General features: G+C 38.8%; 1 protein-coding gene across 1 annotated transcript in view; it reads left to right on the top strand.

Annotated features, from left to right (window-relative positions):
• The first annotated feature begins 8 nt into the window (after window positions 1–8).
• EIF2S1 (eukaryotic translation initiation factor 2 subunit alpha) overlaps window positions 9–16,459 on the top strand; it is a 19,770-nt gene continuing 3,319 nt past the window's right edge. The window contains exons 1-7 of the mRNA XM_036433875.2: window positions 9–471; window positions 4,476–4,717; window positions 9,454–9,533; window positions 11,511–11,662; window positions 13,732–13,838; window positions 14,884–14,981; window positions 15,868–16,011. Coding sequence (XP_036289768.1) covers window positions 4,477–4,717; window positions 9,454–9,533; window positions 11,511–11,662; window positions 13,732–13,838; window positions 14,884–14,981; window positions 15,868–16,011 — 822 coding nt within the window. The 5' untranslated portion in view covers window positions 9–471; window position 4,476. The remainder of the gene's footprint in view (window positions 472–4,475; window positions 4,718–9,453; window positions 9,534–11,510; window positions 11,663–13,731; window positions 13,839–14,883; window positions 14,982–15,867; window positions 16,012–16,459) is intronic.

The following is a 16,459-nucleotide window of genomic DNA, read 5'->3' as shown; positions in this document are numbered from 1 at the left end:
CCCCGGCGGCTGTGCTGAGCTCTCCAAGCTTGAAGCGAAAGAACCGGAGAGAAGAGTACACCCTTCCGCCTTTTCCGCTTATCATCTGTGGTCACAGCGCCACCTCCTGACTGACCGGAAGCCTTAAGAAAGGATTGATTCATCAGGGACAAGGAATCGGAGTCCTACCTCTTCCCTGCGCCTTGAAGGCCACTTATCAAAAAAAATTAAAGAAAACTGTGAGAAAGGCCCTCCTGTGATCTCCGTTCTTCCCTGTTCTCGGAGGACCTGGACTCTATGGTCAGTGGGGAAGAGGGGACTCCGTTCTGTCGGCGCTTGCGCGCTGCGAGGCGGTGCCGCATGCGCGGTGGGACTGAGCGAGGCGCACGCTGGAGAGGATCGGCGGCGGCGGCGGTGGCGGAGCGAGTCTGATCTCCACAATTCAGGAGCGCGGCCCCGGACCCCACTGTAGGAGTCACACGTGTACCTCAGGTGACTAGAGCGCCCTAGATCGGTTCCCCCAAGATCTCGCTCTGGTTGTAGCCAGGACCTGGGTGGTCTTGGGAGGGGAGGGTAGGCCCGGGCTAGCACCTCCTGTCCGGGCGCCGCCTCCGGCTCCGCTCGGTCTCTCCGCGTTCCCGAGGCGCCTCGGTGGGAGCGCAGGGATCTCGTGAAGGAGAGTGGGTTCGGTGTCCCTAACGTGAGGGTGCCTTGAGGTGGGGCGCCCCGGGAGGATGCAGGGACACCCCCGCCGCAGAACGTCCGAGCACTTCGCTCTTTCCGGGCTTGAGAAGTCCGACCTTTTTTTTGTTTTCCTCTTTTCGGTCCCAGGAAACACCATCTCCCGGTGGAAACCGGACTGGACACACCTCAGGGGACCGGTGGGATGGGTCACAGTACTGACAAGAGCTGGGTTCTAAAAGGTCCATGCGTAGTTTATTCATTTGATCGTTGTGTGTGTGTGTGTGTGTGTGTGTGTGTTTAACAATTGCAGCTCATATGCTGCCTGAAAGCCCGATGTGAACATCGCTGTGGAATGAATCACACTCCTCGAAACTAAAACGAGCTTCCTGTCGGTGTACCGTATTTCAGCACCGATGGGAACAGGATTATGAAATTACACGCTGTGGTCTTACAGTTCAATAAAAAGGAGAATGTAAAATAAGGGCGTGTTAGGGTTAGATACGTATTCCGCCCGAGAGGTCCCATTTTTATTATTCCCCAAACATAAGGTACTTTAATTTTCATTAAACGAGAAGCATTGTTTCCTGGGGGGGAAGGTGTAGCAGAGAAGTCTTAAGTTTTTTCCTGATGGAAGTTATTTAGGGGGGGAAATTGTGACTCCGTGTGTTTGAAGAGTTTGGGAATTGCTTCTACGCAGCTGTCCTGCCAGTTCATCTGATGCCAGATGATCTCAGAGGTGCACAGCCATGTGTGTAGATATTGGTGCTTCTTTTTCCACCACACTGAGGTCATTTAGAAGCTTTCTTTCCTGGAGCACTCTAATTAAAATTACACAAGAGTTGCTTCTAACTCGTAAGACATGTCACCTCGGAAAGGAGTGTGGGCTTCTCGTATCCATAGTTTAAGAAAGAAGTCCTCCCTGCCGTTTGACCAGGCAAAATTACTGGCAATGTAGAATATTCGAAATAAGCTGTTAATATATTCCGAGAGATGGATGTTCTTTAACAAAGAACACATACGGTATTCTAATACTGTGACATATTGAGGTTCTGTGGGTTAAAGACACTATTGAATGTCATAAGACTTGGTTTTAGCTTATGCTTGTACATCGTACCTACTAGATAGCACAAAATGGAAATAGTGTGTTCTTTGCCTTTACTATCTTATAGTTGTACTGGAGGCCTGACTCCCACATCTACAGCTGTTCCCAAAGTGCACTGTGCTACTTGCCTGACTTGAGGGCCAAATAACATAAGTCAAAGGGCTTTGAAAATTAAAGGGTTGATAGGTACCTAACTTGTGGCTTCTGTTTTCCTGACTGATCTTTTAAAAGTTGGTGTCATTAGCATAAATAAGGAGATATGTTCGAAATCTGCCAGCCAATATGCAGGTTCTCTGTGAAATACATTCTGTTTGTACTTAACTGGAATCTCATGAAGGAAAGTGGGCCAAGTGACCATACAGCCTCTTCAGAACACTTAAAGGACGCCTTGAGGTGGGGTCCCTCAGGAGTACGCAGTGACACCCCCGCCCCAGGACACTGGACATTTTGCTGTTTCCAGGCTTGAGAATTCTGGCTGTTTTTTTGTTTTGTTTTGTTTTGTTTTGTTTTGTTTTGTTTTGTTTTGAAACCGTGAATGACATATCATTAGCAGTATTCCTTTATTTGCACTATATATTGCAGAGACGTGACCTTCCTAAAGCTGTAGAATTTATCTCTCTCTTCAGGATTCTTTTACACTATTGACTTTGTTCTTTAACCATCAAAAGCCTTGCTTCCCCAAAATTACCAACTTTATTACTTGAAGAAACTTGATAAGTAAATGTGGTCAGCACATGTTAAAGTTCTTAAAAACTATTTCACAAATCTCCATGACATCATTTTATTTTGATCCCCAGTTTAAAACTTTCTTAGCTCTCAAATTTTGACAACAGTCTGGTTGTCATCCCCACTACCCTATGCAAAAAACAAAAAGCCCTGGTTAAAAATAAAATGGCCAACTCAGCTGTTTTCTTTGTGGGTAATTCTAGCCATTGAATGTCTGCTTCCCTTTATTTGCTAAATTCCTATTTTGTTAAGCTACAAGAAAATACATCTCTATCACTATTATAAATGTACTACTTCATTTTTTTGTTGTTAAATAGGATAGGTTAGTACTAAAAGTTTTCACTAATCTGTAGTATATGCTTCAGCACTGAAAATGCATATTAATGTTACTCTTTGTTTAAAGTGTTTCTGATTGTTGTACATTTATCAATAATGTTGAGAGAAAATATTGCCTGATGAAGAATAAGCACAGACTGTGGATCCAAACCTCATAGGTTCAAATTCTGACACTGTCACTTAGTAGTAGTATATGTCAGAACAAGCTGCTTAATCTGTGCTTCAGTTTCTTCATCTGTAAAATGAAGAGAAAGTGGTACCTCAGGGAGATAGGCAGCAGCCAGATCATATAGGACTATGTAGGTAGTGGGAAGATGTATGTAAATCAATGATCAATGGGAAGGTACATGTGGGTGCAGTTGAACTGCAGCAGAACTCTTGGTGGCCTCTGAGCTGGGTGTGAATACCCTGTCTTTAAGATCAAATAATGGAAGCCTTATTTCCCAATTAATAAGAAAAACAGCCCTAGCCAGTTTGACTCAGTGGATAGACTATTGGGCTGGGGACGGAAGGGTCCTGAGTTCGATTCCAGTCAAGGGCACATACTGAGGTTGTGAGCTCCATCCCCAGTGGGAGGCATACAGGAGGCAGCCAATCAATGATTCTCTCACATCATTGATTTTTCTCTCACTCGCCCTCTCTGAAATAAATAAAATATTTTAGGAAGAAAAACAATGTTAATAAATTTTTCATAAACATTTAGGTCCTATTATTGCCTGTCTTGTGAGCTTTCACAAGAGTAAACTGGTTAAGGTTAGCAGAAAAATATGAAAATCATCAATTGGTTAGTTTGAGAGCTTCTGTTTAAAAATATATTTCTACTCATGGTGAGATTTCAGGTTTGTGGGTCATAAAAGGAATGGTGCTGAAAATAGGTTGGGTGGATCAAAGAAAATAGTTTTAAATAGATTTAATGTTTGGAGTTTAAGAGAAACTTGAATTCCATAGTAATGAAGGTCTATAAAGCTATTCTCAAGATTGGGTATACTTATTCAAAAGAGAGTGGAGTGATGAAACAATTAGAAACTAGAAATTATGATAATTGTGAATTAAATTAATTGTGTTAAGAGGGGAAAATTTGGACAAGAGGGTACATGTTAGTTAAATTTAATATATTTTGTGATTAATAAACCTATTTTTTTTTCTGACATGTGATATTGTGATTTCATCTATGATAAATTATAGGGTATATAATTTCACATATGGTTAGGGTTTAAGAAACTACTTCCCTTTTTAAGAAATGGGTACAGTCTTGGCTGATTTAGAGAAAGAATAAGTTTAGAATTTTGCTGGTAGGTTTATTGATGCTTCCCATCATTTGTTTTTCTTGAAGTGGTGATAGTAAAATAGTATTTAACTCTTGAGGTATCTTTATCCTTAGATCTCAGAAGTACTTTATAGGTGGTCATTAATTTTTATGATTCCTCTGAAACTAATGGCAGAGAATCACCCAAGCCTTACAAAAATGTGGAACAGCATAAAAATTAAAGCATGGTTCTTAGACAGCATCTGTTTTCTGGTGCCATTTAAGAAGTTTAAAGAGGTGAGAAGACTAACAACTTCCAGTGGCAACATGTGGAAAATTGACTCACATTTCTTATTTTGACCTTAACTGAGCACTTACTTGATTGTTTTGTTTAAATTGCAGAATGCCGGGTCTGAGTTGTAGATTTTATCAACACAAATTTCCTGAAGTGGAAGATGTAGTGATGGTGAATGTAAGGTCCATTGCTGAAATGGGGGCTTACGTCAGCCTGCTGGAGTATAACAACATTGAAGGCATGATTCTTCTTAGTGAGTTGTCCAGAAGGCGTATTCGTTCTATAAACAAACTCATCCGAATTGGCAGGAATGAATGTGTGGTTGTCATTAGAGTGGACAAAGAAAAAGGTAAGTGAAAAGAATATCTAAAATACAGGGTGGGATAAAAGTAGGTTTATGGTTGTGACAGAATTTATACTTGTTTTAACTATTGTATTACTTTCCATACAGACAATTACCCCTACATTTGCCCCACTCTGTATAACTTTCAGATTTAAAATGGTTTATTAGAAAATACATTTTTTGTAAATTGCCTACTGCAGTAAAAAAATAAAATACCTCCTTTTACAGATTATTTTACATACAAAGTTGTTAGAGAAGGATTCCAGTTAACCATCTAAGCAAGATCCCTTAAGTTGTGGTTTAATTAGTACATCCCAAGGCTCATTTTTATGAGTCAAAATAACTTGAATTTTATTCCCAGAGGAATTTTCTATTTAACATTTTTGGACCATCGCACATAAACAATTTATATGTTTTAAATTGCACACCATTCTAAAGAGCTCGGTGAAATCTCTAGCCTTCCTGCCCAGGCTATGAATCACCTCTTTGTCCAGCGTATCCACACTGTGTACACTACCTGCCCATAATTACTTAGTAGCCATCTCAGTTATCAGATTGACTGTCAAAGTATTGCAGTGCTTATATTGAAGTAACCATTATTTTATTTAATAATGGGCCCCAAATATGTATAACTTTCTTTGGATATGCCAAAGAAAAACCATTATATGCATCCTTTAAATGAGATGCTATATATGTATAGGGGGAAATAGTATATATAGGGTTTGATATCTGCAATTTTAGGCATCCACTGGGGGTCTTCAAATATATTCCCTGTGAATAACAGGGGGCTATTATATTCCTTAAACTTTAACAAGTCTTCATAGCACTGCCCCAGCATTACCTAAAATGGTATGTTATATTTCTTCCTGCAATCAGAATCAAATTTCCACCTGCTATCAGAAATATATTTTATTATCATATTAGTAGACCTATAAAAATAATTTCCATAGCTGCATTGCTTGTACAGTATTCATTAAAAACAGGAAATAATAAAAATCATGGAGAAATAAATCATGACACATGATGTGGAAAGATGACCAAGGTAAGATTAAAAAAGGCAACATGCAGATGGTCCTATGAAGGGGATCCATTAAGGATATTACAAGATTAGTTCCTATTGGACAAACCTGTAAAAAGAACAGCTGTAAAGCCTGAATAAATATTAAAAACAAAAACAACTACCTAAAGACAATGGTAGCAAAAGCAGGCTGGAATTGCAGGAAGAGGGGAATTGCACTGTAGAGTTTTGCAGCTTTTTGTCTGAATGCATATCACAGCTTCAATAGCATAGTTAACGTTCTAGTGGAAACCTACAGTCTTAGTGGCTTGAGAACCAGAAGTAACAGTCTGGACAACCACAGTGGATGGAAAATAGTTATAGAGATCAGAGAAAGGAGAGATACAGGGAGAACCCCTAAATTTGTATATAAATTCTGCTTAAATCCTGGCTGACCTCTGAACTACAGGGTGGACTGCAAGCAATCCAATAGGGCAAACTTTAAACAGATTTCAATTGCTTTACACCTGTGGAGACAGCTTATAGTTCTGAATACAAACAAATTAACTGCCTGCTAAAACAAAATCAGTATCCTTAAGGGTAACATAAAGAAATTCAAAATCTGTCACATTATTCACAATGTTCAGGATACAGTCCAAAATGCCAAACAGGAAAATATGACCCATATAGAAGAGAAAGGGCAATCACTGGAGACTGACCTAAAAATGATCCTTATGTTGGAATTAGCAGATAAGGATTTTAAAGCAGATATTATAACTACTCAAGGACATTAGGATAATATGCTTGTAATTAAGAAAATGCAATCTCTATAGAAATTAGAAACTCTTACACAAAAAACTAAACTCTACAAATCAAAAGTGTAATATTTAAAAAATTAACTGGGTGGGCTAACAGATTAAAGATGGCAGAAGGCTCTTGAAGATAGTAAAACTTGAAGATAGTTCATTTAAAAAGAACCAGACTGAAGAACAGAGGAAGGGAAAGGTCAGATATCAAATGTTCCATTTCAAAGGAAGAGAGAAAAGACAGAAAATATATTTTTAGAAATCATGGCCAAATGTTTCCAGTATTTGCTAGAAAAATATAAACTTATAAATTGGAGAGGTTGAACAAACCTCAAAGAAATACTAATAAAATTGTATCTAAGCAGATCGGACTGTTGTAAAACAGATAAATTGAAAATCTTGAAAGTAGCCAAGGGAAATGGCACATTATTTACAAAGGAGCAGTAATATAAATTACTGTGGCGTCCTTATTGGAAGTAATGGAGGTCAGGGCATTGAATGACATCTTTAAAGTAGTAAAAGAAAAAAAAACTGTCAAGCCAGAATTCTATATCTAAAGAAAATAATTTAACAGTGAAAATCAAAATGAGACCTTGTCAGGTAAATAGAAATTAAGAGAATTTATTACCAAATATACCTGCATTATAAGAAATAGTAAAGGAGTTAATTCAGACCAAAGAGATGTGATGCCTAAAGTAAGAAATATGTAGGTAAATTTTAATGATCTTTTTTTCCCCCCCTAATTTTTTTAGAATACATTTAACTGCTCATCTCTATTTGAACCAGTAGGATTTTAATTTATGGAGGTGACTGTTGATATAGAGAGGCCAATGCCATGGAAAAAAAATTTTTATTAAGTTTCCCAGGAGATGGGGACATGCGTGTGCTATGCAGAGCCACATGGGGAAGCACCAGATTTGTTCAGGAGGCAGAAGGAGCAAGGGGAAAGCCAGAGCCTTTATTAAGATTCCATAGGCAGGTCAGGGTAAACAGTTTAGAATTGGCTAGTTTGAATAGTTCTGGCTTTGGGTTGATTTAAGGCAGAGGGAATATTGGCTTGGTGTGTAAGACTTTGATGAGGAAATGGTTAGGGATAATGGGCTCGAGATTAGTTAGTTGGCATGTGAAAGGCGGCTCCAGGTGAGCCTTCGCTATCTCTAAGAATTGGCTAGTCCTGGGAAGGGCTTTTCTTCTTACCCAGTCAGCCAGGCCATCAATGTCAGAGCACCATGCAGACCTCTGGCGCTCAGATGAACAGGGGAGCCTCAGGGTCTCCCCACACCCACTCTTTTGTTCACATTCGTGATTACAGTACTGATAAGCTACAACAGACAAGTGATCACAGCTTGTCATCCCAGAGGTCAGCACCCCTGGTTTACAGAGTGACCTCAGAGAATCCCCAGCCAGACCCTTTATTCACATGGGTGTTTCCAGCATGAACTTAGTACCACAGAATCCAGGTGCTCCTGTGATATGGAAGAAACACCAAAAATGTACCTCTTCCATGCACACACAGAATAAACAGTTGGAGGCTCTTTTCCTACACCATGTTTCTAGATAAAAATCTTCAGAAGGAATTCTCTTTGAAACTCAACCTACTGGAGCCAGCAATAAAGACATGGTTGAGGAACTGGTGAGTCAAAATGAAGCAGCAGCAAAGAAACTATTGCTACCTAAAGCAACCAAACCAGATTCTTCCAGCAAAAATGTGCCCACATCAACCAGTCCTTACTCTTTTTTTTTTTTTTCTTGTATGTTCAGATTTCTCTAGTTCCATTCCACCTCAGCCCTTAAGCCCTTCCAATTGGGCATGGGAATCTGTTGTCACTGAGAGTCCCACAAGTGATGTCCAAATGCAAGCTCCTCAATTGGAGGAGGTAGTGGCCTTAGTTCCTGCTTTACACTCTTTGACTAGGGGCCTGGTGCACAAAATTTGTGTACTGGGAGAGGGTGTGTCCCTCAGCCCAGCCTGCTCCCTCTCCAATCTGAGACCCCTGGGGGATGTCCACACAGCAGTCGGACATCCCTATCACAATCCGGGGCCGCTGGCTCCTAACCTCTTGCCTGCCTGCCAGCCTGATCACCCCTAACCACTTCCCTGCCAGCCTGATTGACACCTAACTGCTCCCCTGCTGGCCTGATCGCCCTCAGTTGCCTTCCCTTGCAGGCCTGGTCACCCCTGACTGCCCTCCCCTGCCATGGTCACCCCTAACTGCCCTCCCCTGCTGGTCTGGTCGCCTACAAGTACCTTCCCCCCCCCCCTAGTTGGTCCGAAGGTTGTGGGTTATTGTTAAGCTGATTAACAAGTACCCTCCCCTGCTGGCCATCTTTGACCACATGGGGGCAGCATCTTGTGTGAGGGCATGAAGGTCAATTTGTATATTACCTCTTTATTATATAGGATGCTTGTGACAGCCCAAAACATGGAACTTAAGTTTTCCTAATGGGGATGAAATATCCAGCTCTTCTTTCCACTGTCTATGTCAGTATCTCTCATCCACCGGCCCCATCTAGAACAGGGTTCTTCTCTTAGCATATTTGCTGGTGTAGCTGTAGATCTATTTCCTGGGCAAACCTCATCCAGTATAACAAGCTGAGGCCTTGCAAGCTATAATCTTATACAACCTGAAATTTCAGAACCCCTCCACTATGGTGGACTTTAGATTTCTCTGATCAAATTACTAATGCCAGGTTGTAGGGGAGAGAATACAGAAAAATGGAGAATCTTTTGACTAGCTTTAATTTGGCAATTGAAAATTATTCCTTCCATTGAGGTAATAGAGAATATACAATTATATGATAATCTAAATGCATTTCTGAAAACAAAATTTATCAGGATTTTAGTGGGGAGTAAGTATAGGTATACCAACCAAACAGCTGGTTGTGGTATGCTGGCATCTGGACAGAGATAATTATTTTCTTTTTTTTTTTTAATGCAGGTTACATTGATTTGTCAAAAAGAAGAGTTTCTCCAGAAGAAGCAATCAAATGTGAAGATAAATTCACCAAATCTAAAACTGTAAGCTAATTTTTTAGTCAAATTAATCCACTATTTTATGTACTTAATAATCAGTAAGTCCTGTTCCTGGCAAAAATAAAAAACAAAACCTACATTTTCTGTAACTATATTTTCTGTAACTATATTTTCATTTCCAGTTGTGATACATAGAAACATGACTTAAAGATTTAATTTCAAAAGATTATGACTGCAGTGTTTTTATCTCATGGTGTTACTATCTCAATGTATGATCTAATATTCTCAAAACAGTACTGAATGTTTTTAAGCGACTTTAGGAATAAATTAACTGGGTGATTTCTTTTTATTTGGTTTGTCATAACGTAGTTGACTTTGGTCCCTATTCTGGAATAAAGGTCTCAGAGACAACTGTTCTATGTTAAAAATGAGTAAGAGTTTGTAAAATGTTTGTGAATCTAAGAAAGCAAGGCAGAAGCCTATTAGTAGGTGGGGTTTTTCCCTGGTTGAGGTTCTTTTTTTCTTTTTTTGCTATAATTCCCTACTTCCCCACAATAAACATAAATAAAGCAAAAATAGCCATTTTTGCATTCGTCTTCTGTCTGAGTTCTGTTTTCTGATCCTATTTAGATTGTCCTTCATTCTTGATGACACTGTTTCCATTGTTTCTTTTTTGTTTGACCTTTTCTTATAATTCGTAATTTTATTGATTTCAGAGAGGGAAACAGATAGAAACTTCAATGATGAGAGAGAATTGTTGATCAGCTGCCTCCTGCACATCCCTTACTGGGGATTGAGCTCACAACCCAGACATATGCCCTGATTGGGAATCAGACTGTGACACCCTGGTTCATCGGTTGATGCTCAACCACTGAGCCACACCAGCGGGGCATGTTTGCCCTTTTCTTGTGTCTTTTGTTCTCTGCCGTTTGTCTTTCTGCCAAGAAAACCATGTTAAATGAGAAGATTTTTGAAATCTTGTTTGACTAGTAAAACAGAAAAATCTAAAAGCCATCAGACCATTACCCAATCTTTCCCTTTGCTTTACTGACGTGTTCATTATTACTGCAGTCTGGTTTACACATTCAAAAGTGCTATCACTAAAATCCCTTTTTAATGAACTCTAGGACCTTGCCACTCAGAGTAGTCTTTGGACCAACAGCATTGGCATTGCCTGACTGCTTATTAGAAATGCAGGATCGCAAGTCCCAACAAGTTTGAGAATTCACATTTGAGAAGCACTGCTCTAGAGAACTTCCGTTTTGTTTTGTCACCTGTGTAAAATGATGTTAGTGGGTCTTATCAGGATGATAAGATGATAGACGAAATAGCCACTGTTAGTGCCTTTGCCTTTTCTATACTCTTTCCTTTAAGCCTTTTTAATTTAGAAAAGGATTTAGATAAAGTTTGGCAGCAGTGGGTGAGATTGAAGAATAACTGTTAAATGATAATAGCAAAAGAAATACTGAAATCTCAATCCTGTTTCCATTACCTCATGTGGAGTGGTAATAATAATACCGTGTTTCCCCAAAAATAAGACATCCTCCGAAAATAAGACCTAGCGCAACTTTGGGAGAAAAAATTAATATAAAACACTGTCTTATTTTCAGGGAAACAGGGTAGCTTATATTTGTTTAACAGGATTTGTGTAATATACAAATTTTATACATTTGTATAAAACATTTGTATTATGTTTTTCATTTCTAGTATTGCATTTGTATTTGTTTGATCTATGTAAGAGCTCTGCAGTAAAAAGGAGAGAAGGAAACATTCAGAGGTTAATTAGAGTCAAGATGTAATCTAAGTGTTAGGGCGCTAAATTCTACTATTCTACTTGTTGTACCTATTTGAGTTTATTCTCTATGGAAAAGAATTTGTTGTATGGCGATCCTTTGTTAAGAAATTATTGTAATCACTTTAACCAAAGGTTTGTTTTTATATGCTATCTAGTAAAGTGTAAAAATAACTTTTTTTAATAAATCTCTTACACTTCGAATTGTTGAGTCCTTCATTTTGTTCTAGGTTTACAGCATTCTTCGCCATGTTGCTGAGGTGTTAGAGTACACCAAGGATGAACAACTGGAAAGCCTGTTCCAGAGGACTGCTTGGGTCTTTGATGACAAGTACAAGAGACCCGGATATGGTGCCTATGATGCATTTAAGCATGCGGTCTCGTAAGAACATCTTTTTGATTCTGCTTCTACCTTGATATCACAGCTGCTGTGTCTGGCATGCAAAATGAGAGCTTGACATGTAATAGTAGAAATTTACATTAAAATATTTCAGTATAAAAGGCCCATTGTATGAGCCAGTCCTGTATAGCCAAACCTATATAATTTTTTTTTTTATTGATTTGAGAGAAAAACATCGATTTGTTTCACTTACTTAAGCATTCATTAGTTGCTTTTTGTATGTGCCCTGACTGAGGATTGAACCTACAACCTTGGCATATTGGGATGACATTCTGACCACCTGAGCTACCCTGCCAGGACTTAAAATTTCTTATATCAATTATATAGTTTATAAGCATATAAACTATGTTTATATGCTTTCATCTCATGCTATTCCCTTACCCATTTCCTTCTCTTGGTTTTTTTATTGTCCTAGGTAACTTCAGGGCCAATGTAAATGTCTCATCTAAAACTATAACCTCTTGTTTTCTTTTCTTCACAACTCCTTCAGCCTGTGCCATTTTAGCCAGTCTTCCATATGGTTTCACTCTATACCTACTTTCACCAGGATTTGTTCTGCCTCTAGAACTCTAGTTCACACGTTCTACATTTTTGCACAGCCCCTGTCCTTCCAGCTCCCACATAGTTAGTCCTACTCTGTTTCTTCTTAATTCTGGTCAGGCTCTGATTCCAAACCTTTTTTTCTCTGTCTTTTCACTCCTTGCCTTCTCTTACTTATGCAGCATAGCTACACCATGGTTCATCATTTCAAAAACTTTCTTGCAAATATCATGAGCTTTTGCCGTTTTTCCTTCTTGTTACATCTAGTCTTGAATCGATGTTCCTGCCTTCTCTGCACTTATAGACTGCTAGATGCTGGTAGAGGTTGGTGCCCCTGCATGTTCATGGTATCAACCTCAGCGGGGCCTACACTGCTGCCCCACATTCTCTGTGCTCCTGGGTAGCTCTTCCTCTCATTCTTCGAGTTGGTATTTTAGAGCTTCCTCAGATACCCACTCCATCCTTCTTCCCTCACTCTCACCTGGTGCACTCACTACCTATTTTATAAAGAAAATAGAAGCCATCGCATAGGTTCTCCTCTGTTTCCTTACACTATCTCAGCAAACTTATCTTCATCCCACCTGCATTACTCCTTCCTGAGCTTTTGTCACACTGGAATTCCTATCCTTCCTGCTCAAACTAATCTTACCACTTGTGCCCAGCTACTGCTCAGAGGCCTTTTGCCATCTGTTATTCCATCTCTTGAGTCCTCAGTCTTTCCCTTAATTGTTTTTGCTCCAGCAGCATAAAAATATGTTCTGCTTTCTCCCGTTTACACTTAGAAACCAAATTCTGTCTACTTTATCCTGAGCAAGCACTGTGTCCTCTCCTTTTAACAGCCATACTCCAGTTCTGTCAAAATCTGCACCTCCCACTCTTCCCTAAATGTTAGTGCTTCACAAGCAGCCTCTCTGGCTGAGGTTATTTTCCCAACCTTTGTGCTGCCAAGAAGCAATGGTTCTCAGCCCTCAGGATGGCTGAGTGGGGCTGACACTGTTAGAGCCTGTGGCAAGCTGTCCACTTATTGGAAGTACCTTTCTCTTCTGATTCCTAGGGGTGTGGTTTTAGTTTTAGAATTTTTCCATGTTTTTGTTCTTTTCCAGTTAGATTGTAAGCTTTTTGAAGCAAAGAATGCTAATTACACAGAAGTGCTTAAGTATAGTGGGCTGCCAGGGAGACATTTTAAATTGCTTGCTTTAGCCTGATCTCTACAATTTTTCCCTTAATGATGATCAATTGGATGTTTTCTACTTGTCATATACTGCTAAATGCTGCATTGTTCATTTAATACCACAATCCAGTGAGATGAATTTTTTGTCCTCATTTTACACATTTGGAAACTGAGGTATGGAAAGGCCAAAGAAACATAGTTATCTAACAACAAAGTTAAGATTTGAACTCTAATTCTAACACTAAAGTCTATGCTTTTATACATTATTCTGTGGTATTGTTATTGCAAATATCAGTAAAGTAACCGTGACCTTTTGTTGTTGTTTTGTTTTTTTAATCAGAGACCCATCTATTTTGGATAGTTTAGATTTGAATGAAGATGAACGGGAAGTACTCATTAACAATATTAATAGGCGTTTGACCCCACAGGCTGTCAAAATTCGAGCAGGTAAATGATTTTTTAAATGATGTTAAAAGGTTGTGCATGTGTCAAAAAAGTTGTCAATGAGCCTTCTGAAGAATATGCTACTATATCAACATCTGTACATTTTTCTAAATGTGTTTTTCATATGAAAATTTAAGAACTTAAATATTTGCTGAATCATCTAGATAGATAGAGAGGCGTACAAGTTAACTTTAAATTACCCCCCCCCCCCGTTTTTTTTAAGGGTGTGGTTATTTTATTTTAGTGTATACTTTAAAATAATGTAACAGTACAAATATCCTCCCATGTCTCTGGATTAACCACTGTGAATAGTTTGAAATGTATTCTTTCAGACGTTTTTCCTGTACTCGTAGGCTATATAGGAATATATGCTGTTTACATTCAGATAGGACTTTTTAAAATTATTCCAAAGATGAGGTCATACCATGCAAAGTTTTCTCCAACTAATTTTTCTCACTTGGTGTTTCATGGTTGACCTTCCATGAAAGGTCATAGGAATCTTTTTCTTTCTTTTCCATGGCTAGGTAATAGTCTATAGAGTGGTTGACTTAACCAATCCCTTCTTAAAGAACATTTAGGTTGTGCCAATTTTTTTATTAGACAAAACACTATAAATTTAACATTCTTATACATACATACTTACCTATTTGTATAAGCATTCTGTAAGGCAGATTCCTAAATTTCTAAATTGTTCTCAACAGTTTGCAATTATTTCATTCAGTATTAAAACACTTCTCTCTATTTTACAAATAAGAAACTGAGGTACAGAGAAGTTGGAATTGTGGTTTTTAATCCAGGCATAGCCAGAATTCAAAGTGTTTTTTAAATGTGCCTGTCTTATAGTTTCATCATTCAAGGTCTTGATGTGGATGATAGAAAATAATTTCAGATAGTTTTAATTATGAAAGTTAGTAGCTGGGATTGGTTTCTAATTGAAAGGATGATGAAAGCTTTCACAAATGTTTGAATACTTATGTATCTGATTTATTTTATGCCTCTAAATATTTTTTGCATTTATTTGATATGTTTTTGAATTTTGTAATTTTAGATATCGAAGTGGCTTGTTATGGTTATGAAGGCATTGATGCCGTAAAAGAAGCCCTGCGAGCAGGTTTGAATTGTTCTACGGAAACCATGCCCATCAAGGTGAGCAGTCAGTTTTCTCCCTCCCTGCTGAAATATCCACCTAAGCCAAATCAGATTTTTTTATGATCATGTTTCTTATCAAGTGTTATGAAAAGTGATTCTTGGTGATATTTCCAGGGGATATTTAAGATTGTGTATAGGCTTTTTGTTGTAGCTACTGTTACTGGATAGAGATTCCTATTGGTATTTAGTGCAGAGGGCTCCTTTACAATAAAACGTTATGCCCTGGCTGAAGTGGCTCAGTTGGTTGAGCATCATCTCATGCACCAAGAGGTCATTGGTTCAATTCCCTGTCAGGGAACATGCCTAGGTTTGCAGGTTCGATCCCCAGTAGTGAGTGTGCAGGAGGCATAAGCCAATTGATGATTCTCTCCCCCTTTTTCTCTCTAATATCAATAAAAACTTTTTTTTAAGTTGTACCCATAGTGCTCATAGAATCTTGAAAAGGGCAACATACTCTCATTCACACGCAATTTTTAGGTTTGCTATGAATCTTTTGTTAGCAATAAAATTAACTGAATGGTTGTTATTTAGAATTTTTTTGGAGAATTTCTTCCGTTTAGTTTGGAACCAAGTTGGAATTTTTGTTTGTTTTAGAGACAAATTATCCATTATGCTGACAATGGCTCTAGTTAGTTTAACCTCCAAAGACACCCAGAAATTGACATTTGTTGTATTCAGTATTGCAAATTTGATTAAATCACTGTATCAATTAGCTTTTGCTACCTTAACAGGCTACCCCAAATTGCTAGATATAAAATTGGTGGCTATGTTTTGAGAATTAAGATTTGTTAAGGCAGCAGATTGGTAAAACAGTTCTCGAACATCCTGATAGTTGTGTGTTCTATAGGCATACTCACAGGTGAATTTTTATCTCCTTCCTTAGATTAATCTCATAGCTCCTCCGCGGTATGTAATGACTACAACCACCCTGGAGAGGACAGAAGGCCTCTCTGTTCTCAATCAGGCTATGGCTGTTATAAAAGAAAAGATTGAGGAGAAAAGGGGTGTCTTCAATGTTCAAATGGAGGTAAGATTAAGAGGGGTTTTGCCTTGTTTAAAGGTTTTAATAAATTTAAAAACATGTAAATGATTTGCATTCTAAATCTAAAAAAAAAAAATAAGTACATTTAGGATTACAACTCTGCTAAGCATAAAATAATTATTGGCTTGGAGGATTCCTAAAAGAGCTTTTTATAAGTAAATTAGAGGCTCAGTGCACGAAATTCGTGCATGGGCGGAGGGGGTCCCTCAGCCCTGCCTGCATCCTCTCCAATATGGGACCCCTCGGAGAGGTTTCTCTTACAATCCAGGACCACTAGCTCCTAGCTGCTCGCCTGCCTGATCGCCCCTAACCACTCTGCCTGTCTGCCTACCTGATTGTCCTTAACCACCTCTGCCTGCCATCCTGGTCTCCTCTGCCTCTGGCCATCGTGGCTTTGTCTGGAAGATATCCGGTCTAATTAGCATGTTACCCT

The sequence above is a fragment of the Pipistrellus kuhlii genome, unplaced genomic scaffold, assembly GCF_014108245.1.
Source record: "Pipistrellus kuhlii isolate mPipKuh1 unplaced genomic scaffold, mPipKuh1.p scaffold_m20_p_1, whole genome shotgun sequence".
NCBI classification, from domain to species: domain Eukaryota; kingdom Metazoa; phylum Chordata; class Mammalia; order Chiroptera; family Vespertilionidae; genus Pipistrellus; species Pipistrellus kuhlii.
The sequence above is the reverse complement of the archived record's forward strand: the minus strand, read 5'-3'. Positions and strand labels throughout refer to the sequence as shown.